Here is a 26435-nt window from a genome sequence, read left to right on the forward strand (position 1 = left end):
AAATTATGATTTTTTCCTTAGTGCAAAGTTATATTACGATTTTGTCTCTGGTTAAAATTTATAGTATTGCCATCACTTTAACTTTTGACAAATTACGATTTTACCAAAGTTAACAAATACAACTTTGCCCTCAGTTCAAATTACAGTATTGCTATCATTTTAGTTCTTTTAGCAAAACTATAAAAGTGTTTTTTTATTAGTTGACTGGATTTAATTTTTTTTCCATGTCAAGGAGCTGTCTAACACTCGCTCATTAATCCTAACAAACTACAGTTTTGCCCTGAGCTCAGAACTACGGTCTTGTCATTGTTTTAGTTTTTTTTCTAACAAAACTATAATAGTGTTTTTTTAATTGATTGATAATTATTCGGCCATCACCCCACAACGCGGACAAAACATTAACTAATTATATTACATAATACGTAAGCATTCATGAATACACGTTTTTAATTCAAAACCGAGTCATAAATTAAGAAAATATATTTCTAAAATAACCATTTTACGTATCTATCATAAATTTTAAGTTCTTTCCTTTATTTTATTTATATTTTATATACACATGCAAATCTCAAATATGATGTCATTCACGAATCTTTGTCAGAAAACCTTAATCCTTAATGGTAACCAGGTGTTTACACGTAGCTTCCGAAATGGTGGAATAACATCCAGGTGGCAACGAGGACTACATTCAACAACACACGTGTCATCTTCTCTCCAATGCCATGCATATCATATTGCTGCCATTTTCTTATCCTTTAATCTATTTCACACACCCACCGATCGCCTCTTGTTTCTCCAGAAAATACCCAAGTGATCGATCAAAATCAGTTAATCACACATCAAAACAAAACAAAAAACACACATGATGAACATATTAGTAATCTGTCTTGTTTTATCCTCACACTTGCTAACAGCAGCAAGTACTCATCGTGAGGTTATTATGAACAAGGGCCACCGTGTAGTGGTGGTTGCCTACGATAAAAAAACCGACCGCACCACCAGGGTGTCGATCTCACCGCAAAACGTCGTCGTCCCATCCGACGAAAAACCGGCCGACGGGACGACGACGTTTTCCAGTGCAAAAGAACTTGTATGTGATGCTTATGGTAAGTGCAAGAATAAAATTTCGAGCGCTTTTATGAAAGACACTGATATAGACAAAGCTGAAGAACTCGAACCGGTCGACGAAAAACCGGACGAAGGGGCGACGACGTTTTCCGGTGCGAAAGAACTTGTATGTGATGCTTATGGTAAATGCAAGAATAAAATTTCGAGCGCTTTTACGAAAGACACTGATATAGACAAAGCTGAAGAACTCGAACCGGTCGACGAAAAACCGGACGACGGGACGAAGACGGCGTTTTCCGGTGCGAAAGAACTTGTATGTGATGCTTATGGTAAATGCAAGAATAAAATTTCGAGCGCTTTTACGAAAGTCACTGATATAGACAAAGCTGAAGAAATCGAAGAACACACGACTGAGGCGGTGAATAAGGTGATCGAAAAACCGCCACAACATATCGGTGCGGCGAAAAGTACGTTTTTCGGACGAGTAGGGGAGAAGTTGCCCGGACGAACTCTGGGAGAGTTTTTAGTCAAGGCGAAAGATAGTGTGGCTAAAGGATTAATCGGTGAGGCGAAAAAGTTCGTTTCGAATTTTATGTCTATTGTAAAAGATTTTGCGTCGAAGGAGTTCGATATAATAGATTCGCCGAAAAGAAGCGTAGAAGATATATTTCTAAACGTGAGCGGTGAAATAAAAGAAAGTGTGGAAAATATGACGAAGCAAGCGAAAGAGACGGTGAAGAATGTTGAAGATGTGTTGGGTCAAGGGAGTTTTAATGATATTCTCAATAAGTTGAAAAATATGGCATATAATGTTGTTTGGTATGTGTTGTATCGCGATAAGATCGGTTCGGTAACGGGTTTGGTTCGTATGGTAGCTGGTTTGGTTCATATGGTCGGGTTTTCGACCGCGTATGGGGTGTGTGTGTGGGTGACGTTTGTTTCGAGCTATATTTTGAGTAGGTGTCTACCGAGACGGATGTTTGGATTGGTGCAAAGCCGGATATATCCGGTGTATTTTAGAGCATTGGCTTATTGTGTGTTTGCTGCTTTGTTGGGGCATTTAGTGAGTGAAAAGAATGAGGTTTTGGCTAGTAAGATAGGGATGTTTCAGAGCTTGAGTCTTGTTTCTGCACTTTTGATGGTTTTGACCAATATGATCTTGTTGGAGCCCAGAGCAACCAAGGTAATGTGGATTGGTAAATAAAATGTTAGTATTTTTTTACGGCAAACTCACACACCACTAAACCTCCTTCTAAATTTACATTATTATCTATGTGGGGGGGGGGGGGGGGGCACAAGAATTTTTTTGGCCCACAAGAAATTTTTTAGTGTATTTTACAAGGCAAAATCCCGAATGTACCCTTTGAAAATATGGTTAAACCCTTTGTTTGCACCTCAGAAAATAATTTCTGAGTACGTCACCGACTTAAACCCTCACCACTTCTTAGAAGGGCACCATTTAGGTACCATTAGGCTACATAATATGTAGTTTTAAACTTTTTTTAATTTACAAGTAAACTTCTTCTTTAGACTGTGGGGTGTGGGGCCTCCGGTTGGGGGCTTGGGTTGATATGTGGCGGAGGTGGACTCCACATGGTGTGGCCCGCTTGGCTGGGCGTGGCTTTTTTTGGGTGTGGGGTGGCGTGGCTTTTTTTTTGGCTGGGCATGGCCAGCACTATTAGAAATTTCATTTAATTAGCCAGCCAATCCTAGCCATCTACATCATCTCCCCAACCCGTCCCAGGCCAGGCTTCATAGCCACGCCAGCGGGGCAACGCCGCTACCCACGCTGGCCCCGTGTGGCTAAAGCAGCGTTGCTTGGCTACCCACGCCCCCAACCCAAGCCCACACCGCACGGTCTTACTAGTTCCATCGAAAATAAAGTCACTTTTCTAGTAACCATAAAAGTTTGCATTTCCTCATATAGAAGTGTACAATCTACAAGTTGTTGTAGGAAAACTTGATCTATTAGACCAAAAATGATGGTGTGTAGATGGATAATGATGGTTCTAACATTTTGTTTATTTTCAGGCGATGTATAAACAAATGAAGTTAGAGAAAGAAGAGGGAAGAGGGCTGGGGGCAGCATTTGCAGCTAAAGACGGTATGGTAGATGGCGGCGGCGGTGCTACGGTGGTGAGGTCGGCAGCGAATGGGAGAGGTGTTCGGGTTGCAGTTGCAGCTAAAGAGAGAACAATGGATGACCATTGTGCTACAATTGCGAGGTCGGTGGCAAACGGGATTGCAGGTAAAGACGGGATGGCTGATGGCCACAGCGCTACGGTGGTGAGGAGTGTAGCGGTAGAGAGACAAGATGTATTGAGGATGAATGAGAAGTTGAAGAGGCTGAATGCGTATTCATCCGCGCTGAATTTGTTTACCTTGGTCGCGCTCACATGGCATATGGCTTACATGGGCCAACGGCTTAAAGCTATACATGGTAAATAGATACGATAGGGAAGTACGACAACTCTTGATTCACATGTGTTAGTATAGTCTTCACCTCAACCTTTCTTTTATCATTTTGATGTGGTTTGTGTTTGTTTTAAGGAAGGTTTGCTATGTGCTTTGGTATACAAGTATTATGTATAATCCAGTAGTAATCGAACTCAATACTAACCTGCGTGTCGATAGAAACATACAGTAGCAACTTACAGCAACCATGGTTGTAAAAATCCCGATTAATCGTTAGTCCCCACCCTTAGTCCCCACCCCTCGCCCGACTAGCGACTACACTGGTAGTAACTTGCACTGTCGGTACTATCTATCCCACATGTATTTTAGCATTCAATACAAGGGCTAAATGAGCTTTCCTTGTGCATTATGTTACAAACCAAAACCTTTTTCCCATATCACTTGCTAAACAGGGCAAACAAACAAAACTAGACCAAACCATGAAACCGAACAATGCTCCCGTTACATACCATGAATACATGGATGCGAGTCCGTTTTCCATTTGATACTTCTTATGACAAACAGTGTAAATTACTTCAGAGATCGGCTTATGGCGTGTATCAAGAAACATACTTCTGGCCTTTAATACGGCTAACGTACTTCACATTTTCACCAATGATAGCAGCATATACTGTTAGCAAGATGCTTTCATTACCTAAAATTGTTCATGGGATGTGGTGTTTCAGTACTCTTCGTCCACCAGAATGGTTGATTGGTTGCATACACCCGCATCGTTCAAAGATGCCATGTCATCATCAAGCAACGTATGCAGCGGGGAGCCCTGCAAATCACAAGCAAACACGTTTATCCACATTTCACAGGGAAAGTTGGGTTCAGATTCGACATGAACACGCAAGTGGCCTTTCAATCTATTGCTATCAGGTCTCCTAAACCAATACTCATGTGCTAAAATCAAATATTAACATTTTATTTAACTAACAAACTTCAAACGCTATTTTCCAAATTTACAATTGATAGAACTCCTTAAGGTTTCCAAGGAACATTTTTCCATACTAGTGATAATTAGGGGTGTTCATCCAGTTTTTCGGGTCAAGTTGTTCGGGTTTTTTGCTGGAAAAAAAGTGACTCCATAACTAACCCATTTAAAGTTCAAGTTGTTCGGGTTTGGGTTACTCAGGTCGGGGGTATTCATCGGGTTTTATTTTCGGGTTTCAGTTTTCGGGTCAAGTTATTCGGTTTTTGGCTGGAAAAAAAGTGACTCGATAACTGACCCATTTAAAGTTTGGGTTGGTTGGGTTTGGGTTATTCGGGTTGGGTTGTCCGGTTTTCGGGTTTAGATATATAATGAAATTTTTTTTTATAAAATGTCATCAAAATTCATATTGTTACTAAAAAAATATCATCAAAATTCAAACATCATTTATCAATATGATATGTATAATATTCAAAAGTTCCAAAACTTAATTTTCCTAATACTAAACCAAAACACCTTTTTTTTTAGGTTTCGTGTTTCAGGTTGTTCGGGTTTTTCGCTGGGAAAAAGTGACCCGATAACTGACCCATTTAAGTTTCGGTTGGTCAGGTTTGGGTTTTTCAGGTATTCTCTAATTCAGGTTCGGAAGGCTTTGAATTCGAGTCAGGTTTCGGGTTTTGGATAAAAATGGACAGCCCTAGCAATAATACAGCAACACGAACATTTATAAAGTCAAAACATTTGGTCAAAGAGAAACCTCTTCTTGAAGATATAATATCGGCTTAAAAAACTTCAATTTGAAAAAGCTCAAGCAAAGCGTCTTCAGCTTACCAACCTTACAAAAAGAAGCGAAGACATTATGGTTAAGAAAAACAACTAAAAAATAATACAACAAAATAATTGGAAAAACAAATAATTACAGTGGTGGTTGCAGGCAACTTTTTTGTTATCGGAGCTTTTTCACAAATTGATGGTCCAATACACTTGAGAGTAACAGCTGCAAGAAACAATTTAATTTGGCACAAAGGTTAAAGAAAGTTGTTATTTGTCGAAAACTTAAAACATTGTTCAAAAGGCTATAGGCTCATACTGATAAGTCCAGAAGACATTTTCTGAGGCCCTGCTGGACCGTTTGTAGGTCGTTCATCCTCGATTCCATGAAATGCTTTGAGCTCGGTGAACCTAATATCAAACTCGAGACAACATCAGTGGAAGGATCATCGTACGAAAAAAAAAAATACCAATGAACAGAAAAGGATCTTATTCATCAAGTTTTTTCACTTACTGCACAAATATATATATCTAATATATTTTTTTATTCATTTTGCAACAAAAATTACTTATGAAACGGCAAAACCACTGAAGATATAGTATATCAATGGAAGGAAATCAATTAGTATACCACCACGATGATGTATTTTTCATGGTACCAATTAGAGGTGGCAAAATAGGTGAGTCGGACATGTTGGGTAACAGATCAAATCAGGTTCGTGTTGAACATGTAAATACGTAGAACAGGTAAAGATAGTAAAACAGGTAAAGATAGACCGGCTGGATTAGGCTGACTCAAGAAAAAAAATATCTATTTTATTTTATATATAACTAATGTGGTAATATAATCACGAAAACAGTGTTATTACAAAAAGAATTTAACATTTTTAAGAGCATAGTTATTAAAGGCGTTAGGCGCACTCAAGGCGCCTAAGTCTCGCCTGTGGCCTAGGCGCAAGGCGCAAAAAAAGTGCGGGCCTGAGAGAGAGAAAAAAAAGCGCACTGCAAAAAAAAACTTAAAATATTTTTATATAATAGAAAATTAATACTATTCTTCAAATAAAATAAAACTAAAGCTATTATATAACATTTTATATTGTCTATTTAGTACCAAAAGTTATAAATGCTAGTTTATTAGTGTAGAAAAATAGTTTTCGTCAGATAAAAGTAGAAGTCTAGCTGGAATCTTGCCAGAATTTAAAGAATTTGGCCGGAAACTCTCCAGAATCTAGGAATCTCGCTGGAATATGCGCATGAACCATCACCTGAAGAATTAAAGCACAATTGCCTTGACTTAAGGCGCAATTGCCTCGCCTTGCTAGGAAATTGGGTCTAGGCGCAAGAGGCGATGGCTTTTAACAACTATGTTTAAGAGAATTATTAGAAGGTTTTTATACATTTGAATACAGGATGACTTTCAACCCATTGTTCCTTTCTAGTTAAATCCTACACTGTAACCCATTTGACCCACTAGAGATAAAACATAACCCTAACCTACTTTCAAATTTGTCGTCTTTGGTTTGTATGATCATACAACTGGCTCTTTTAACGAGCTATATGTAAGAAATAAGAATATATTTTTTTAATAATTGAATGCCTGATGCGGCTTTGACAATACCTTGGGTGAAGCCTCTTGATCTCTTCCAGATTTTGATGTGGCTTTGACATTACCAGACGTACATACCTGCATAATAAAAAAATAAGAGTGAATTTCAAGGACTATCCTTTATCTTTATACTCATTTTCAGGCGCTGTCCTTTATGTTTAAAATTGACGAGTTTTGTCCTTTATGTTTTCATGTCATACACGTTTTGTCCTTTAGGCCTAACTCAGTTAGATTTTTCAGTTAAATTTGGTCATATGCTTTGCACATGAGGGCATTTTGGTCAATTCAAAGGTAAGTTCAACCGCAGATTTACAGCTCAAAGCTTCTGCAAACCTTTGAATTGACAAAAATGCCCTCATGTGCAAAGCACATGACCAAATTTAACTGAAAAAACTAACTGAGTTAGGCCTAAAGGACAAAACGTGTATGATATAAAAACATAAAGGACAAAACTCGTCAATTTTAAACATAAAGGACAGCGCCTGAAAATGGGTATAAAGATAAAGGACAATATTTGAAATTCACTCAAAAAATAATATACATCTTTTTATCTACAATACAAAAGCCCACAACATTGGAATGGTAGCCCTAATTCTAATGCAGCTCTATAGTATTCGATTTAATATCAAGACCAATCGCATTAAATCTGATGTACCTAATTTCAGACTCTCTGCGTTCTCGAGGGGTGATCTGACAAATGACAAGAAGATGGACGTGTTACACTTAAACAACTACAAACGGCAATATACAACATATGGTCTTGAATTTACCTCACTCCCGTTCAATATTTTAATTTTTGCCAAACGAGCAATCAAAGCATATCTTCCAATCCCACCTCTGCTTGGATCAGTTGCCGGATTCTCAGAACACCTAATATCCTGCACTTTGAAACCGTAACATTAATACGTCTGGAAGCTTAAAGCTACCATAGGCATTTCTGACTGTGCATAACACACTAATGGATGACTTAAAGTAAAAGCACACACTACTTTCTCACGATTTTTTGACAATACGTGTTACACATCAACTCAATACTATTCTTAACCGTAAGCTATGCTATACTACTTGTTAAACATACACGGTTTTTCAGAAAATTAAGAAAGAACAAGGAACATGAAGGTTAAGCATATCATATAAAACAATCTTACCACTAAGGCTGGATAAGAATTCAGTGCATCAATGGAAGATAGATCCTCGATTTTATTACCTCCTGATAAGTGTAATTTATAAATCAGTCGACATTACGAGCAAGTTACATATATGGTGAAATATTGATTACCGATAAGAAGGCAGCGCAAACTTTGGAAAGGCTTATATGGTCCTTCGTCTGTAGTGGGGTACGAAATGTGTTCTATGTTATTCTTATTCAAATGAAGCTGCTCCAAACTGAATGCAGAAACCGTATTTTCAAGGGTGAACGTAAACGTTAAACAGCTTAAGCCAAGAAGTGAAAAAAGATTGCTTTATTATACCATTTCAGTTGTGAAAGCTTCAAGATTTCACCCCAATCGGCTATATAGTTTTCTTCCAAGTTAAGAACCCGCAGAGAGCAAAATCCTTGTACATATTTGGATGATGTAGGCTGGTTAAATGAAAAATATTATCAAAATAAGATTATCGTGCAAAGAGTTGATGTGGCAACTGCGACCTAATTACTTATGAAAAAGATGAGGATATTAAATACCGTTATCTCCCTTATTTTATTTCCCATTAAATGCAACTCTTCGATGGCTTGCAATGAATCTTTAAGCACTTCAACCTGCAAAGCTTCTAAATTTCATTGACACAGACCATATTAACATATCATAGTTAAGTAAAAAAAGTAGGGAAGCATTGCTCGCCTGAGACCAACTAATGGAAACGTTATTTAAGACTAAAAGTCGAAGATTCCTTAGGTGAGAGACTCCCGCCACATCATTTGACATTCTATTGGTTGTTAGATTAAGTGCCGTAAGAGCTGGCAACTCACTGCAGATGGCATCAATGTCCTGCAATACAACACATGTTTACCGCATGTAGGTCTGTAAGCAAGAAGAAAACAAATTTACCGCATGTAAATCTGTAAGCAAGAAAACATACTTGCCACTTGGACAGCAGGTTTCCGGTTAAATCGAGCTCCTTTAGATCTGCAAAAAAACAAGCTTAATTGTACTGACACAAAACTAGATGCAAATATATGTTGATCTTTATCAGTAATTCATCTGACATTGTGAAAACCAACACTCACAAGTAGTCAAACTTCCAACACACGTCTCCAATCCATCAAATATCTCTCTTACATGTAAAATAATCATGTGATACACCAGCATACGAAAGAAAAAAAGAATCAAATTTTTGCCTCCTGAATACACAGATAACCCTATACACCAGTGGCCTATAACATGCTTCAAAAGGCGCTTTTAGAAAACAGTTAAGAAAGATCTTCTTCTACGTCAAAAGTTTTCAAAAACCAAACTAGTGGTGTAGGCTAAACAACTTTGTAGGTGTTTGGGTGTGCATTTTTAAGAAAGCTATTATATGTACACAGCTTGGCATATCATTATATGGACCGTATGCCAGACCAAAATCATACGGGCCATATGGCTTTGCCAGTGGTGTGCGTTGTCACATCAGCCACTTGTGTAAGAATAACACATCGTACGATCGTATGACGTGGACGAACACCAACTCATGTGGCATGTATTAACATTAAAACTCGTATGACGTGTCAATATAACACCTAATTCCACCCCACATGACCTATTATCGCCACGTATATGGCTCGTATGATGTGTCAGTGGTGTGCAGTCAGTCTGGCCCATTCTAAAACATATGCAACCAGATAATTATTAAACTAAAGCTAGGAACAAACAGGTGACGTGCGTGATTTTACATCTATCACAGTAATCAAATATTTGTTTCACCAACTATATACAAAAGAGCTGAAACTCACTTGGTAAAGTTTTACTAATTTCAACAGGATCCCCAGGAGAGCTAACCCCTAAATATGACAATGATGCACCAGGCAACTCCTCAAACCGGGCCAATATATCTTCAATCTTATCTTTACCAATCAGCTGTACATTTACTCGTTTATGGCTAGCAGAAAGCACATACATTTCATCTGTAACCATAAAAAAAATTAAAAAATCATATTAACCAACCAAGTGTGGAATCCAGTACATATAGGTTTTCTGTGCCAAGCATACAAATAACTAGAATAATTATTATTACTCTACAATTTTAATTTATTTTTGATAAATTTTGGATTTTGGAACAAATTTTGTAATGTATATGTGTTAAAAACGGTTTTTGTAATCTTTATTTCTAATGAGCGTGTTAGAAAGAGGTTCATTTTGATAAACTTCAGCACGAATTTTGTAATCGTTTATTTCTATTTTCTAACGAATGTGTTAGACAAGATTTATTCTATACGAACCGAAACGCCTTATAACAATGTGTAATCTTTTTCTTCTAACCAGCGTGTTAGAAACGGTTTCCTTTATAAACCAAACATTTTTAAAGTAATTACACTAAAACAAATGAAGTAGCTAAGTAGCATAAAGATAATTACTCCAGTTAAAAAACTACAGCTAGGGTCGTCCAAACCGCTAGCCGCTCGCTCGGAAAATGCTCGTTCGATTTGAGGCTCGGTTGTAAACGACCCGCTCTGCGCGGTTCGGTTTGTAAACGAGCCAAGCATGAGCAAAGGTCCACTCGGCTCGGTTCGGCTCGAATTATTATTTTTAATTAGTATATATAGACATATACACATACATATATAAACATGTATATGCACACATATACACACAAAGCTAAACCCCAAACCGCTAAACGACAGTCTCATGTTGTTACCCTAAGTCGATCGTCTCCTACTCTCAACATCATTTATATGATCATCGCCTCATCAACCACATTCATAAGAAAAATATTATGCCATAAAATGTATCTTTTTTTAAAGACATAAAAACTTGAGACCCAACATTGTCACTATCTCCCTCCGCAAATTAAAATCAGGCAACACAGTTATCAAAATCGCTCGACGCTCGCTCGGAATATTCAAATGCTTGTTTGATTTGAGGCTCGATTTTAAATGAGCCGCTGCGCTCGGTTCGGTTTGTAAACAAGCCAAACCCGAGCAAAGGTTCGTTCGGTTCGGCTCACAGACCTAACTACAGCGTAACAATAACTATTCTAGTTATTTGCACGAAAACTATTTGCATTTGATCCTAACACTAACTAACCAAATCAACTTATTGAAAGTTGAAACCCTAATAGTTCAAAAACTGTATACCTAATTCTTCTTTAGTAGAACTGGTACGGTATCGGATATTTAGGGCTTGCAACAAGGAAACGCCAGTGCTCAAATTGTGAGGGCGAGCGAATGAAGCTGATTTGGGGAACTGTGCAGTGAAATAGCGAACGCCGTTAACTGATCCGTCGTGTTTGCCGTCGCAATTGTCCCATTCGACGCCGATCCAGATGCCGGAATAGCCTTCTACTTCTCCGATGTACCTCACGGTGCCGATCCGCCGGTAGTCTCCGGTGTAATGGACTCGTTGGCCGATTTTGAAGTCCGGTTGGTTTGGGGGTTCGGAGACTGTTGAGGTTTGCATTTTGGTTGAATGATTTGTCTCTGTTTTCTGATTCCTGTGCTTACATGAAACTGGTTTTCTGGCAATGTTATTGTATGAGGCCCAACTAGTTTATGAACAAAAATTACGTGGGTGTTTGGCATTCCTTATTTTCCCATGACTTTTAACTTATTGACTTTTATAAGTTAATAAGTTGTTCAAATAGTGTTTGGCAAAATGATAAGGACTTTTAAAACTCCTTTTAATTTACTCTTGAGAATGGTTTTTTTGAGAAGTCACCATTTCTCACTTCTCAAACTCCAAAAGTCCTTTTATGAACAAAATCTCCATTACACCCCTCCACAACTACTCTCAAACCCCAGATACATATGCCGCCAACATCCCCATCTCATCTCCAACTACCCAACCATTACTCCTCTGTTCATCAATTAATCTTTAATTTCATCATTAATCTTTAATTTCTCCAACTACACAAGACAACTACTCATCTCTGTTCTTCATGAAGCTTCAATTACTCCCCCATCTACCACTCTTTACATCTGCCCTATATCTACCAACAAACAACAGCTTACCAGCGACATCAGTCCTTCTTCTTCCACTCTCCAACAGCGACATCAGGTCCTTCTTCCTCCACGGCGGCCCTTCTTCTTCCACACTCCAACAGGTCACATTTACAATCTAAAGGTGCTTTTTATTTGATTGATTGTGCAAATTTCATACTTTGAATTGCTAGTTGAATATCCTAAGAAAATTGATTGATTGTGCAAATTTCTTACCTTGAATGAAGGGGGATTAGGAGATGATATACACAAGGGGAATTGTCACATGATTGTTTTTTTTTTTTTCTAACTGAGAAATGACCGGTATCGGTATGATTTAAGTATCGAAGTTTTAAGTGTTGTAGTTGACTTAAGGTTTCAAAGAAAACCATTGCAGTTGCTTGATGTTTTTTAATAAACATGAAAATTAGTATCTCAAGATGTAGCTATATATTAATAAACAATTAATGAGTGCATATAGTAGAATAGATGCATCAGGAAGTTAAACAAAAGAAATAACCTTGCCAAGCTCAAATAACTGGTAATTTCTAGAAATGTTTAAGCCCCATTCAAACTGTATGCTGCTGATACGAACTCAAATAAGTTATATAAAATTGAACCAGAAGATGGTTATAACACATTTGAGAAAAAGGAAAGTGTAGTAAACAAGCCGCCAAATATATAAACATGAAAGCACATTGAGTTATTATTTACCAGTCATGAAACCTCCATAATATCCTTTCCTGTTCTTACTAAATTTTAAATATATCTACCTTCTTTTATCTGATGTTTATTGGCATTCAGTAAATGGAATCAAGATGGTATAATAGACCTCGTACGGATGATGATGGTATGTTAATGGCAGCGATAAGAGATGTGATTGCTCAAGATGTAATGGAATCACGAAGAAGAACATAGTATGACATTAGTTTGTTATTCTTGTGCATTTTTTTCGTGTTTTTTAGCAATCTGAATGTAATATTATTATGTTCTAATTAGGAAATTTTAAACTATATGTAAACAAATTTTATGTTATATTTCATGAAGTTGTTTTTCAATATGCAAGAGAGAAAAAAAATTAAATAAGCTAAACCAAACACATTTTAAAGGATGCCTTTTTTGGTCATTTTACATGAATAAGTTAAACCAAACACCTTTTAAAAAAACTACTTATTGACTTATTGGCTCATAAGCTAACCCAAACACTTTTTAAAAAAGTCCTTCTCAAAAAGTCATAAGTTAATAAGTCCTTCTCACAAAAAGTCCTTTTTAACTTAAATAAGCTAACCCAAACACCCCCTACATTACAATGCGTTTACAAATTAAAAACTTAGACTAAACTGCCATTTTGGTCCCTGAGGTTTCGGCAGTTTTGCCACTTTAGTTCAAATTTGAAACTTTTTGCATTTAGGTCTCTTTGGTTTCATTTTTGTTGCCATTTTAGTCCAAAACCAAAGTCAGCTCAGATTTAAAAAAAAAAAAAAAAACCCTTGTTTTTTGTCCTTTTCTGAAGGGGCATTTTGGTCATTTTCAAAAAAAAAAAAAATTGTCCCCTCTTTTCTCTCTATCTGCAGGCTACCCACAACTTTTCACCCCACCACCACCATCAATTCCAGCCGCCGGCCAAACACCACAACATCTATATCTATATATATATATAAATGAGATGGATTTGGGCTATGTGTCCTTTGTCTTTGGCCATCTAGGCTGATGTGGCAATTTGGTTTAGGAGGGAAATCCCAATTAGCTTTCAACAATCACGATTCCAAGGAAAAAAGGCGGGATCCGAATTGAGTTGGGTCGGGTCAACAGAAAATGGATCCTATATGTTATTTTCCAAAACCCTAGACACCACATTCATCTCCATTTTCCTTTTGTCTCCCTTCTGGTTCAAGCATACGATTCAAGCATTGCCATTCCGAGTCAATAATCTTCATTCTCCTTCATCTTTATTATAAGGTATCTTCGATCTCCCTAAAATAATACCCGCAAAAATGGCCAAAATTGTTCACCGAAATCATACCTACCGAATCTCCCTTCTCTATCTTCTTTTTCTTCTACAATTGTTCATCGTCTCATCGGATCTTCAAGATTTTATCAAGATCAAAGGTAAATATACCTAATCGAACCTAGATCTGCGTTGTTTATGTTATTGTATATACAAAGTTGTTTTTATAAAGATTATTTCGATTGCTAAAAACCATTTGTTTTCTCGTTTCTATAGATCCGATAAAAGAAATTAAAGGTGTGTTGTTCTTTATGTTATTCGATTGTATTATACAAAGTTGTTTTTATGAATATTGTTTTGATTGCTAAAAACCATTTTTGTTCTGATTTCTGTAGATCTGATTAAAGAAATTAAAGGTATGTTGTTATTTATGTTGTTCAATTGTATATAAAGTTCATTTTATAAACATTCTTTCGATTTCTAATAACGTTTTCTTTGTTCTGATTTCAATAGATCCGATCAAACTTTATCTTTTTCTTTCTTTGGATTTCTAATAATCTTTGTTCTGATTTGTAATAACTTTTTCTTTGTTCTGATTTACGTAGATCTGATTTCGGACTCCGATAATTCGTCAATCAAAAGAGGTTAGTTAAGTGTTATAGTTGTTTTATCTTTTTTAAGTTTGTAATATGTAATTTTATATCCTTTCTGTTCATTATTTTTTTTACTTATTAATATATGTTCTGAATGATTTATGGTTTGTATTTTCTCATGGTGAACCCTCAATCTTTTTTGAAATTCGGACTCGGATTGTTAGTCTACCAAAATAAGTTATGTTGTTCTGAATTTTGTAGATCCGATCATAAAATTGAAGGTATGTTGTTTTAGTTTGTTGTTTATCTACTGTGCATCTTTAATCTAAGCGATTGAACATTTATATTTTTTTTGCAAACAATATCAAGATCAGAGGTTTTGTTATCATCATCTACATTCTCTGATTTATGTAGTGTCTATGAACGTTAATCATGTATTGGACATTTATCAAACTCATGTATTGGACATTTATCAAACTTACTGATTTTTGTTTATTTTGATTTTCATGTGAATCCCTAAATCTTGGATAACAATCGGACTCCGATCATTCAACAAGCAACAGAGGTTAGTTGAATGTTATAGTTGTTTTCTCTTTTTTAAGTTTGTAATATTGTTTTGTCAGAATCTTTGCTCCACGTTTCTATTGTTTTGTTTGAAGCTTGATTGAATATCATATTTGTTCTTGGAGTTTAATGGTTTGATCCTTGATGTTTGACAATTGAATTTCGGATCATGATAACGGTTCGGTGCTATCCATCCGTTTGTTCCAAAATTATTATTGTTAATTTTTATTTCCTTATTTAGAGGATATATAATAACTTGATTTTAAATTCAAATATTTGATTTGGAGTATAATATGGAAGTAAACGATTTGGAGTTAATAACATTAATTGGATTTTCTTTTTAGGTGAGTTCAATGTACCTATACATGTTAATGGTTTAAAATTTAGAGTTTTATATATAATTTTTATTAAATTCTTCCAACATATTATAGTAATTTTAAATTTAAATTATATTTGATTTATTTTTAAATAAAGTTACCTGAAATAGAAGTTGACTACATTCATTTTTTATAATTGCTAATTATCCTAATTTTTAATAACCTCTAATCGACAATTATTGGTTTCTATATAACTAATTAGATTCAAATTATTCAACAATCATATTAAAAAATTTATTGGTTTTTACTGTATATGCTTTAAATCATTAAAATAATAGATACGGAATTGAGTTTTGAACTTTCACTGTATTTTAGATGATTATGTCCTTCAAGATGCTAACATTTGTATGTTTTCTAATATCGTTTTAATTATTAAAGCCTGTTTTAAGAATATATTAATATTTTTTAAAAACATCAACAAATGTGTTTTTAGTATATTTGGCTGATAATTTCCTTATTTAGATGATAGATAATAACTTGATTTAAAATTCAAAATTTTAATTTGGAGGATATTATGGAAGTAAACGATTTGGAGTTAATAACATTAATTGGATTTCCTTTTTAAGTGGGTTCAATGTACAAAGACATGTTAGTGGTTTAAAATTTAAAATTCTATATATAATTTTGATTAAATCTTCCAACATATTATAGTAATTTTAAATTTAAATTATATTTGGCTTATTTTTAAATAAAGTTACCTAAAATAGAAGTTGACTATATTCATTTTGTATAATTGTTAATTATCCTAATTTTTAATAAACTTTAATCAACAATTATTGGTTTCTATATAGCTAATTAGATTCAAATTATTCAACAATCATATTAAAAATACTTATTGGTTATTACATATAAGTTTTACATCATTAAAATTAAATTTTAAGCTTATATGTTTTTTGTTTCGATTCATAGGAAATACCGTATGATTTTGCAAGCTTATTGTGGGAAGGAAAAGTTCCATATGGTCAATGTCTTGAACTTATTGATGATGACTTATGCAACTGCATGAGTCTGAATCTTTTTCGAACACAAGAGGTAAGTTTAATTTTATCGTTTTTTGGTGTTTTTTGATCCGGTATAATGATAGTCAATTATTATTTTAAATTTATATTTTGAAGTAAACCATTATTGTGTGTAATTTTAAATTTTTAATTTCGAAGTCAATCATTATCTTAAATTTAAATTTTGAAGTTTGCCATTAATGTGTTTGATTTTAAATTTGGAAGTCAATCATTTTTTTAAATTTAAATTTGGAAGTAAACCATTAATGTGTTTCATCCATTTAGCCATTCCTTTTTCAATTAACTTAATTCATCTTTAATGTGACATAATTGATGGAGTGATATAAGAAGGTTTCTTTGTTAATTGATTATTCTCTTCCGCTTACAGGGGATAGCGCTAAGGTAATTAACATCAAAATTCAATATTTCTATTACTTGAATTCTCTTGCTTTATAATTTCTTTCAATGTATTATTTTGTGTTTTGACTTGGATATAAAACATAATGTGAAGGTATATTTTAAACTTATTTTACCGAGTTTTTTTATTTGGATTGCAGAATAAGTGCTTTGATGAACTAATAGGTGTTTGAATTTTGTGTTTACTTTGCTCTGCATAGGGCTCCTTCAGTTTTTTGTATTCTTTTACTTCGCTCAGTAATTATTCTATTTTCAAGATAAGAATACAAGCTGCATCTGCATTGGCTACCCTACCAACAATAGTGGGTGAATCAGTAATAACAAAACTATTGAGATAAGTTTTAAAGCTTATTGAGAAATATTGATTGTGTTTCTATAAATACTTTACCGTTTAATTTTGTAAAAAACCTTCATATTTAATTTTCAGATATGGATCCAATGAACAACAGTCTTTCATTTTTAAATCTTATTCAGGAAGATGACCAGATATTTTTGGTACGGTTATTGGTATTCTAAATACTAATCATATTTTTAGTAAACTGATGTTTGTCTTTTTTTTATTTTTTTTAAACTCATAGCAAATACCTAATGACTTTGCTTCAATGATTTGGGGAGACCAACCACCTTACAAAGATTCAGTTAAGATTGTTGATGGCAACAAGTTATGGTTTGTAAGACTGAAAAAAACTGATGTTGGCCATGTTCTTGCTGATGGCTTCACCAAAGTTGTTCGGGATAGTTGTATAAGAAAAAACAACTATCTTATGTTTCAGTCATTTGGACAATCATCATTCTTTCTAATGGTGTTTAAATCATTTGTTCATCAATACTGCTTTATATCCAAAATCACACCTGACAAAGACGTTATTGTAAGTAGTATATTATACAATCAGTATGATGAATAATATTTTCTTTCTGTATATTGGTTTTTAAATTAATTTTTAATTATCATTGCCTATGCAGGTCATGGCTGATGAATTTTGGAGGCAATTTTATTGGAAAAATTTCAAAGGTGGTCAATCAACTCTTTATTTAGGAGATAGATTTTGGAACGTTAAGATGGACGGATTAACTGACAGCTTTGTTTTTACTCATGGATGTTCTAAGATGGTAAACGATCTTGCCTTAGACAGCCGATCTATCTTTGTCTTTTCAATGGTTGGAAATAAAATTTTCGAGCTTTCAGTCTTTAATCATCAAACCAGTACTCAAATTCAGAACAACAAGGTTGAGTTAGTTGTTTTGGATGACTCCATCTATGGTGATGATGGTGGTGATTTGGTTATTGCGGTTAGAATTATACATCTATACTATTATTTAGTTATTAACGCGAGCTTACAAGTAGATCTTGAATTTTACACATTGTTATTTTTTATCTTTTTTTGTAGTCCGAACATAAGGAGAAGTGTAGTACTGCCGAAACTGACTTTCAGGAAAGTGTTGTTGTGGAATGTGAAGACGACAAATTTCAGTTGGCAAGTTTTGAGTCTGTGTTCAATGTAAACCCCTATATTTTAATCTAATTTATTAAAACTTATCATAAATATTTTTTTTTGTATTTATACATTTGTTTATTGTTAATTGTGTAGGATATTGATGATTCGAAGTTTGATAACTTTTTCTCATCTCTACTTGAAATGGAAGACCTTAAGAAGAAGGTAATTTTTTGTCATTGTTTTTTTTCGTATTTTATTAAATTTAATTATTATTCTTATTATATTGTTAAACACTTTTCCCTTATATGTAGTTCAAAGATGATTGAGATAAAAAAACCGATCCGATATGCAAAGCAAGTGTTGTTTGTGATAAAAATCAAAGTTTAAAAGTTTGTGTTCATTTATAGGAGTTTGTAATTAACTGAATTGTTTTACCTATATTTTTTCATTTTAAACCGTTAATGTTTTATGTTTCTTACGATGATCCGAAGGGGAAAACAAATGTTGTTGTTGATGAAAATCTAAGTTTAAAGGTTTTGGTTCAGTTACTTAATTATATTTTTATGAATTTAAGTTGATTACTTTACATTTTTTTTATTTATACGTTTACCTTTTTTCAGGACAAAAGCAACTTTGAGATGGACCTGGACAAATTTTTGATACCGAAGAATAACTCCCATGTATATCTGATTACTTAAGTATTATATAATTCAATGTATTAATTCATTCTATATTAATAATTTTTATACTCTTTTGTTTTATAGGTTGATCCTACACGAAAAACAAATATTTTTATTTCTGAACCGAGTCTGTCCTCCATAGTTGTTTCTGATTTGAGTATTTCTGATTCGATATTTTGTTCGAATTATGATAATTACTTATGTATTTATTTACCTGTTTTAGACCATTCCGAAATATAAAGTTGATGTTGGTCAAATTGTTTTGCCGATAAAGAGGAAGGTATAGTATCATATATAACTTTTTTACTTTTAATTTTATTTCTTAAAAAAGAACTAATTATTATTTTATTTGAACTTATTAGGCCACTCAGAAATGTAAAGCAGTTATGTTGGTGTCCGATGAGTCTCTTATCGCTCATCGTACACGTTCAAAGTTTAGAAAAAAAAAATGAATTTGTGGTTGTTGATAAGTTTCTGTTAGCCGTAAACGTTCTACATTGAAAAGGTCGAAAACAATTTCAATCATTGAGTTCACCAAAGTCGCCGAGAACAGAATGGTATGTGTTTTCATATTATTAAAATTTATATATTTTATTCAAGTAATAAGCATATGTTTTAGATTACTTTGACAATTTTTTGTTTTGTGACTTTCAGCGTTTACCGTCTGCTATTTCCGATGAGTTGTCTCTTTCTTTTCACAACCTCCGTGATGTTTCAATCCAAAACATTAGATGTGAGGTAACAAACATGAAGACGATAGCGGAAAAGAATGGAGATGGTTACAGGTATGGTTTTTCCAAGTGGTCGGCTTTCTTGAAATCAAATCAAATACACATGGCGCTACTCTTTTCTTTAAATATGTCAAGTCTTCACAGCTTTTGATTTTGACCAAATTTGTACACAAGACGACAAAGAAAAGAGGCCGTCCGTGACTGTTTGCATTTGTGGTTGTTAGTTGGTTTTGTATATGTTTTCGTGAACTGGTAGTTATTAGTTGATGGTGGGTTTACAGTTGTTTGCATAGTTTCTACTTGATCTTCGTATGGCCCAAGTTGGATGTCAGTTATGTTTTCTGTTTGGACAATTAGTACTTAAACATGCCCTCTTTTGTAAGAAAGTTTACAAGTTAATTTTTGTTTTAATTTAGAACATAATTTTGGTACTACTATTTTTTCCAATTTTATTATTAGCTTTGCACAACCAATCATATTACTTTTTTAATATCCAAGTATCCAACGCAAATATCCGAACCTCTACATATATTATTTTAATACGAATATATAATTTTTTTTCAATACGAATGTTAGTTTTATATATTTTTATTAAAAAATATAACAATTGAATACTCCCTCCGTCCCATTTTAGATGTCATGGGACCCACATTCACACAATTTAAGAAATATTTGAGTATTTTATTTTTTGAGTTGTAAAATGACAATAATGTCCTTAGAAATGATAATTAAATTGTGACAACAAAAAATGGAAGTTTGTAATGGTAAGGGCAAAACTGGAAATTATATTTACATTTTTGGAAATGACAATTAAATTGGGACAACCAAAAGTGGAAATTTGGACATTTAAAATGGGACGGAGGGAGTATATATTACACACGATAAAACATAACAGTCAAATTACCAAATAAGTTGATGTTTGAATTTGTATGTTGACTTATTTCTAGATATATATCTTATATTTTTATTAACTTATTATTTATTTTAGGAAACTTATAAATATTTATAATAATTAACAAAACAATGATAATTTATTTATGTTAAATTATTTGGTCGATTTTGTCTATTCGTAATTTCCAAAGTTTTGTAAATTAATATTTCCATTTATAATGCAATAACATATCCAAATTAATTTTAGATAAATTTGTTTCTTTATTAATTGACAATCATTTTTAAGTAAAATGGAAACTACAATAAAATGACAAATAATTTTGATGTAGATATTTTATTTTTTATCAAAATAAATATAATATTTGTTTTGTTCTATGGTATTACACTTTTAATTAATTATTTAACGATCATTTGTTGAGTACTAATAAAAAAATCCTTATTTTTATTGTCACAGTTTTCTTTTTGAAAATGAGGTTTTGTTTTGATCAAAGTTGGGTAATGCAGGTAAGTGTTAAATCTCATGTTAATTTGAAAACGCCTCAATCTTAAGCTTCAAGATCTCGAGTAATACAATTTACATTTTTTTCTTTATATTTTATAAATATTACCTAATTTTGTTAATCTGAAATTAATTGCCTATATTCTTTTTTAGAGATGTTGATGTTGATTTAACTCTTTGGGATGATTATGCGAAGGACATGTGTTCGTACATGCTTAGTCAAGATCTTGAAGCCCATGTTGTCAAATCTGTTCATTTTGGTGCTGTTAAAACCTAAAAAGGTATCTTATTAAGTCTAGGATTTAAAAATGCATCTTATTAAATTTCTCATCATAAAAGAACATTCCATTTATAATATCATTTTATATAAATTACAACATACATCTCCATTACATATCAACTTTCAATCTATTCTTTGGTTTCTTCAACCAGGTACTTTGCAAAATTTTTAAGTAATACACAATCTCTTTTTCATGTATCAATACAAACTAATATCATTTATGTTTTATTATACGTTTCCATTTTACTAGGTGTTTCGTATAATGGATCAAATTCCGTTTGATGTTGTGATCATGGAAATTTTTGTATCAATACAAACTAATATCATTTATGTTTTATTATACAAAAACAAGTCATTTGGATACAACGTTTTATTTGATCAATGCATGAATATTTTTTTACACAAACAATTTGAATTTCCAAATTAATTTATTTTTAAAAACAAACAAATTGAATTTAAAACCATCAATAACGTAACCGTGAGTACTTTCTTATATTTTTAAAATCAAAGTAGGTAAAAATTTAAGGTTTCGAATTTGTTAATAAACTAAACATTAATAATTTATATTTTATCTTTATTTTTTCCCGTTTGTTAATATCAATTTATAAAATATTTTGCAAATCAAACAAACTATTGAAATTTGTCTCTGTAATTTTGAGAATGTCATGTATGTTTACCAACGCATACTCCATAGATAGATTTATTTTATAATTTTGAGTTAATAATTTTGTTTACAAATTGACAATCTATTATTATGAAGTAAGATTTTACCTCATATGTTTAACTTTTAAAGTTTCAAAAACCACTTTTAGTATGTTTTATAAATAATAATTAATAGGTCAAATATAGTTACGTAAATAATATTATAACAATAATAAATACATTTGAAAACTATGCATTTGAAATTTGGATTGCACTACAGTCAACTTTCAACCTGTTTGGCCTATATGTGTGGTACTCAACCAATGTGATTCTGCATATCAAAAGATATTGTGTTTGTGTGTTTCAAAGGTTGGTGACAATGGTGGTGTTAAAGGCTTGGAGAATTCATTATAGTTTTTTTTTTTTTTTTGTACATGTTAAGTGTTATAATAAAGAACGGACAAAATATTAATAAAGTTCTAATAATCTGTTATAATAAATAAAAGTTTTTTTTTTTTTTGTCGTGGGTCATTCAGTGAGGCAAATTTCTGCCTCCGGTTCTTGCCCAAAGTTTCTAACCTTACTCGCAACCCTAACGACTACAACTTTCAATTCAAAACAATTAAAAAACAAGTTTGTTTGCAACCCTAATGACTACAACTTTCAATTCAAATCAATTATAAAACAACTTTCTGACATAGTTTGATTAATATAAAGTAAATTTTCCTACCCGCGAAGTTCACGGGTGATAACCTAGTACAATATATATTACATACATTATATCATTACTCTCTAAACCCATTTCCCGACTGAATGATCTCCTCATGCCTTTATTAGGTACACTAATCCCCCTCAAATCTTCCACTATTTTCCATATCGACAACACTTCATAACTATATTAACAACTCTGTTTATTTTACAGGTATCTCTATTCCACAATCATCGTTCAGGAACAACCCGTATTCAATCGGATTCCAGAAACTTCATCATGTTTCCTTTCTTTATAGCGGTTCCACATGGAGATATTTTCACAGTCCGTTCAGCGGTCAGGTGAACCGTGGTGGACTTATTATTATTCGGGCAGTTGCAACCCTAGAACCTAGGGCTACTAATAAGAAGATTGTAAATGTTCCGGTTACTGATGATAAAGATAAACCCCCGGTTCAAGATGATAAGGAGTTGTTGAGACGGAATCGGATTTCCAAGGCGAATAAAGGGAAAGAGGCTTGGAATAAGGGGGTTAAGCATAGTTAATTGAATCTGAATAATGAGTAATGATATAATGTATGTAATATATATTGTATGTTGTGGTGTTTGGCCGGCGGCTGGAATTGATGGTGGTGGTGGGGTGAAAAGTTGTGGATAGCCTGCAGATAGAGAGGAGAGAAGAGAGAGGGACAATTTTTTTTAATGACCAAAATGCCCTTTCAGAAAAGGATAAAAAACCAGGTTTTTTAAAAAAAATCTGAGCAGACTTTGGTTTTGGACCAAAATGGTAACAAAAATGAAACCACAGGTACCCAGATGCAAAAAGTTTCAAATTTGGACTAAAGTGGCAAAACTGCCCAAACCTCAGGGACCAAAATGGCAGTTTACTCAAAAACTTATTATATTTGATCTGACTTATTTGTAAAAGAAATTTAAGTTGAAACTTTAACCAACTTGAACTTATCTCGACACGTACATAAAAATAAGTAAGTAAGAAAAATATGTTTTTAAGTCAAGTATGGTACGACGCGTTGTGACAATATCGAAACGTAAACTAATTCGAATTTATACTGTATAATGAAAACGTATTATATTTAACCCGCCTTGTTTTAAAACAAAATTTATGTCAAAATGTAAAACAATTAAAAAGGTAAAAAACATAAAAATATTTTATATTTGAGCCTACCCATTTCTTAAAAAAAAATACATTGAATGTAAATTAACCTGAATTTATACCGATACGTACATAAAATTAAGCAAGTAAAATTTGATTACAAATCTTTAAAAAGTTGAGTAGTTGTAAGTGCTAATACTAAGGTTAGAGGGTGTGGTATAAAGCATCTATGGGCTTTATCAGGCCACATAAGTGCCACGTAGACAACACATAAGCATAGGGCTTTATCGTTCACTTACACGATGTGGAATAACGCCCCTTATAAAACCTCTTTTAACTATATTAAAAAAAAGATAAATAAAAAAAGCTGATTGGTTGACCTTTGGTGGGGCCACCTGATTTCATCAGCTCGCGACGCTAACCCTTTGGCGGAATCAATTGATAGCGCCCCCTTTAACGAAGGCGGGGTGAGAGTGGGGCGCCAAAGGGCGCCATGGAGCTTATGTAGCTGGGGACGCCAAGCCACAACCTCTAATGTTAATTTTGAAGTGTGAAAGTAAAAAAAAAAATACTAAAAGACAAAAGAAAAATCTCCCTTGAAGTTTGTGGTACATGCAACTTCTCATTGTAGCATATTAAATTTTGCTATGTAAGGTATAGCTCACCGATGCCTAAAATATGTCTCATTTTCATTTAACTTTGCTCTTTAATTCACTCAATTAAAGAAAGCATAAAAACCTATTACATTTACAATGGTCAATCAATAAGTTAAAATTCACTATAAGAATCATTAGGGTTTTCTAAAAGGTATAAAATTGTTAAAATATTTAATAAAAAAGGTGTTAGATTTCTTGTCTCATCATAAATAATTTTAAAAAAGGATTACCATACAAAAATGCGTTAGTTGAACAAAGAATCTGATCATGCATTAGTTATAAAATTGTTCAAAGACAAGTAGCTGCAGTGTAACAAAAGACGTTATCTCATCGCTTAGCATGGGTGTACCTGCTAGTACATATGCAAGATTATATAGGTATAAATATAGAAATTAACACTAATATTTATAAAGATATATACTTTTTATAAAAGTTATAAACACGTCTCCAGTAAACTAGGGTTTATAAAAAATGATTGAAGAAGGTAGCATATATGAAAAGAAATCCCAACGACACACACGTGACATTTATGATAAACAGAGATTCGACATTTTGAGTAAATTATTTTCTCCAAGTCTTAACTTGTAAGCTTTTTTTGTTTGATTTTAAATTCAAGATTTCAAGTATTATTGTCAAAACTAACATTTCTTGATGACTTTACATGAGAAATGTGTCTTAAGTATGGTTTTACTGTAAAAAAAAAAAAAAAAAAAAAAAAAAAACTCCGCCAACTATTAACTTTTTAGTTTATTTTGCCGGTCCCAAGCCCGGATAAATGAGGGTTTTTATCAAATAGTCTTTTATCAAGGCATTAGGTTTGTGAATGGGTACAACATGTATGTTTTTCATTCTTAACTGTACAACCAGTTTCTTTTTTTCTTTAAGGCCTCAATTTTGTACTTCTCTTAAGGCCACCAAAATAGTTGAGCCGGCCATGGTTTTACAAAAAGCGCAAACTGATCAGAATACAAGTTTTGCATGTTTAAAAGCTATGAAACATATGCTCATTGCCACACAATCATCCTTGAATATAATCTACATTGATTCATAATCTTGTGATAGGTGATGCACAAAATGGAGTAAAGAACAAAAGTTGTACATGGAGTTATGGAACGCCTAGGGTGGCGTTGAACATCAAATTTTTCTGATAATCTCATTGAGGAGAGTTATCGAATGTCAAATGCCTGGATGGATTTTGAAAAGCCAAAACCTGCGCAAAAGGGTTTTAAAGCAATTTAAATAGGTTTTCGGAAGTTCCAACCATTATTCACAACTTTGGAGTCATGGACGACCTAGAGTGGAAAAATGCCAAAGATAACAAGGAATTGAAGAATATTGATGTACAATTGCATTATGACTTTGGATTTGCGGTATTTCATACCAATCAACACGATGACTAGACAACTTCATTGCTACGTCAACTATAACTTTTGTGTGTTTGAACAGTTGCTTGCATCGACTATTGAATGTTTTTTTATTATTGCTTACTTGATGGTGCCATCTCGGCTTAGTTAATGTAGTTAGTCGTCACATTATTGTAATCAGTAAGAACCATCCAATGGTTTCATTCCAGCTTAGTTAGTGCAATTAGGGAATATCATGTCCTTACGAATCAGTGTGATTCATGGTTTAGATAGCATGAGATCAACTTTCAAACTAAATAAGAGTTTACTTACGTCTAATATCATTCCAGTTGAAGGTGTAAAAACTGGATCAGAATGCTATGTTAGTATATTTGCACCTACTTTAAATTTCTGTGGACATGTAAAAAGCGATAATAAATCTTGTCGTTAAAAAACGCATGCTGATGTATAATAATATATATAGATGTTACTTTTTTAGCTCCTTGGATCAAACCACAAAACTTTAAACATAATTGTATGCCAAAAAGTATGTTATTTTTTAACACTGTCGCCTAACGATGTGTTAATAAGGTAAAAACTTAGGCCATGATA

At 33.3% G+C, this 26435-nt stretch overlaps 4 protein-coding genes and 1 long non-coding RNA gene across 6 annotated transcripts; 4 read left to right on the top strand and 1 right to left on the bottom strand.

Moving 5' to 3' along the window:
- The first annotated feature begins 552 nt into the window (after nt 1-552).
- On the top strand, nt 553-3617 carry LOC110889526. The gene is made up of 2 exons (XM_022137072.2): nt 553-2251; nt 3100-3617. The coding sequence occupies exons 1-2, from the start codon at nt 863-865 to the stop codon at nt 3514-3516; spliced, it is 1806 nt and encodes a 601-aa protein (XP_021992764.1). The 5' UTR covers nt 553-862; the 3' UTR covers nt 3517-3617.
- Nucleotides 3618-3846: 229 nt separating this feature from the next.
- LOC110889527 (tubulin-folding cofactor E) lies at nt 3847-11562 on the bottom strand. Of its 2 annotated transcripts, none has more exons than XM_022137074.2 (15): nt 11107-11562; nt 9766-9936; nt 8913-8959; nt 8675-8821; nt 8518-8592; nt 8306-8415; nt 8113-8219; nt 7982-8043; nt 7604-7711; nt 7489-7523; nt 6846-6911; nt 5547-5638; nt 5377-5453; nt 5288-5291; nt 3847-4303 (listed from the first exon to the last, which is right to left on the bottom strand). In XM_022137074.2, exons 1-15 carry the CDS (start codon nt 11426-11428, stop codon nt 4278-4280), a joined length of 1449 nt encoding a protein of 482 aa, XP_021992766.1. In that variant the 5' UTR covers nt 11429-11562; the 3' UTR covers nt 3847-4277. The 2 variants fall into 2 exon arrangements, with proteins under 2 accessions (XP_021992766.1, XP_021992765.1); XM_022137073.2 differs by having other exon boundaries at nt 5214-5291.
- Nucleotides 11563-11955: 393 nt separating this feature from the next.
- On the top strand, nt 11956-13004 carry LOC110889528. Its single transcript, XR_002563643.2, has 2 exons — nt 11956-12091; nt 12751-13004. It is a non-coding gene; the product is annotated as an uncharacterized LOC110889528 (long non-coding RNA).
- A 3676-nt stretch (nt 13005-16680) lies between these two features.
- Nucleotides 16681-20100, top strand: LOC110889529. The gene is made up of 9 exons (XM_022137075.2): nt 16681-17338; nt 17422-17712; nt 17807-18133; nt 18232-18342; nt 18433-18501; nt 18900-18959; nt 19044-19239; nt 19322-19516; nt 19614-20100. The coding sequence occupies exons 1-7, from the start codon at nt 17273-17275 to the stop codon at nt 19197-19199; spliced, it is 1080 nt and encodes a 359-aa protein (XP_021992767.1). The 5' UTR covers nt 16681-17272; the 3' UTR covers nt 19200-19239; nt 19322-19516; nt 19614-20100.
- Nucleotides 20101-22773: 2673 nt separating this feature from the next.
- On the top strand, nt 22774-23347 carry LOC110891738. The gene is made up of 2 exons (XM_022139335.2): nt 22774-22839; nt 22925-23347. Exons 1-2 carry the CDS (start codon nt 22827-22829, stop codon nt 23254-23256), a joined length of 345 nt encoding a protein of 114 aa, XP_021995027.1. The 5' UTR covers nt 22774-22826; the 3' UTR covers nt 23257-23347.
- The last annotated feature ends 3088 nt before the right edge of the window (nt 23348-26435 follow it).

This window comes from Helianthus annuus, chromosome 11, assembly GCF_002127325.2.
Source record: "Helianthus annuus cultivar XRQ/B chromosome 11, HanXRQr2.0-SUNRISE, whole genome shotgun sequence".
In the NCBI taxonomy this organism is placed as follows: Eukaryota; Viridiplantae; Streptophyta; class Magnoliopsida; order Asterales; family Asteraceae; genus Helianthus; species Helianthus annuus.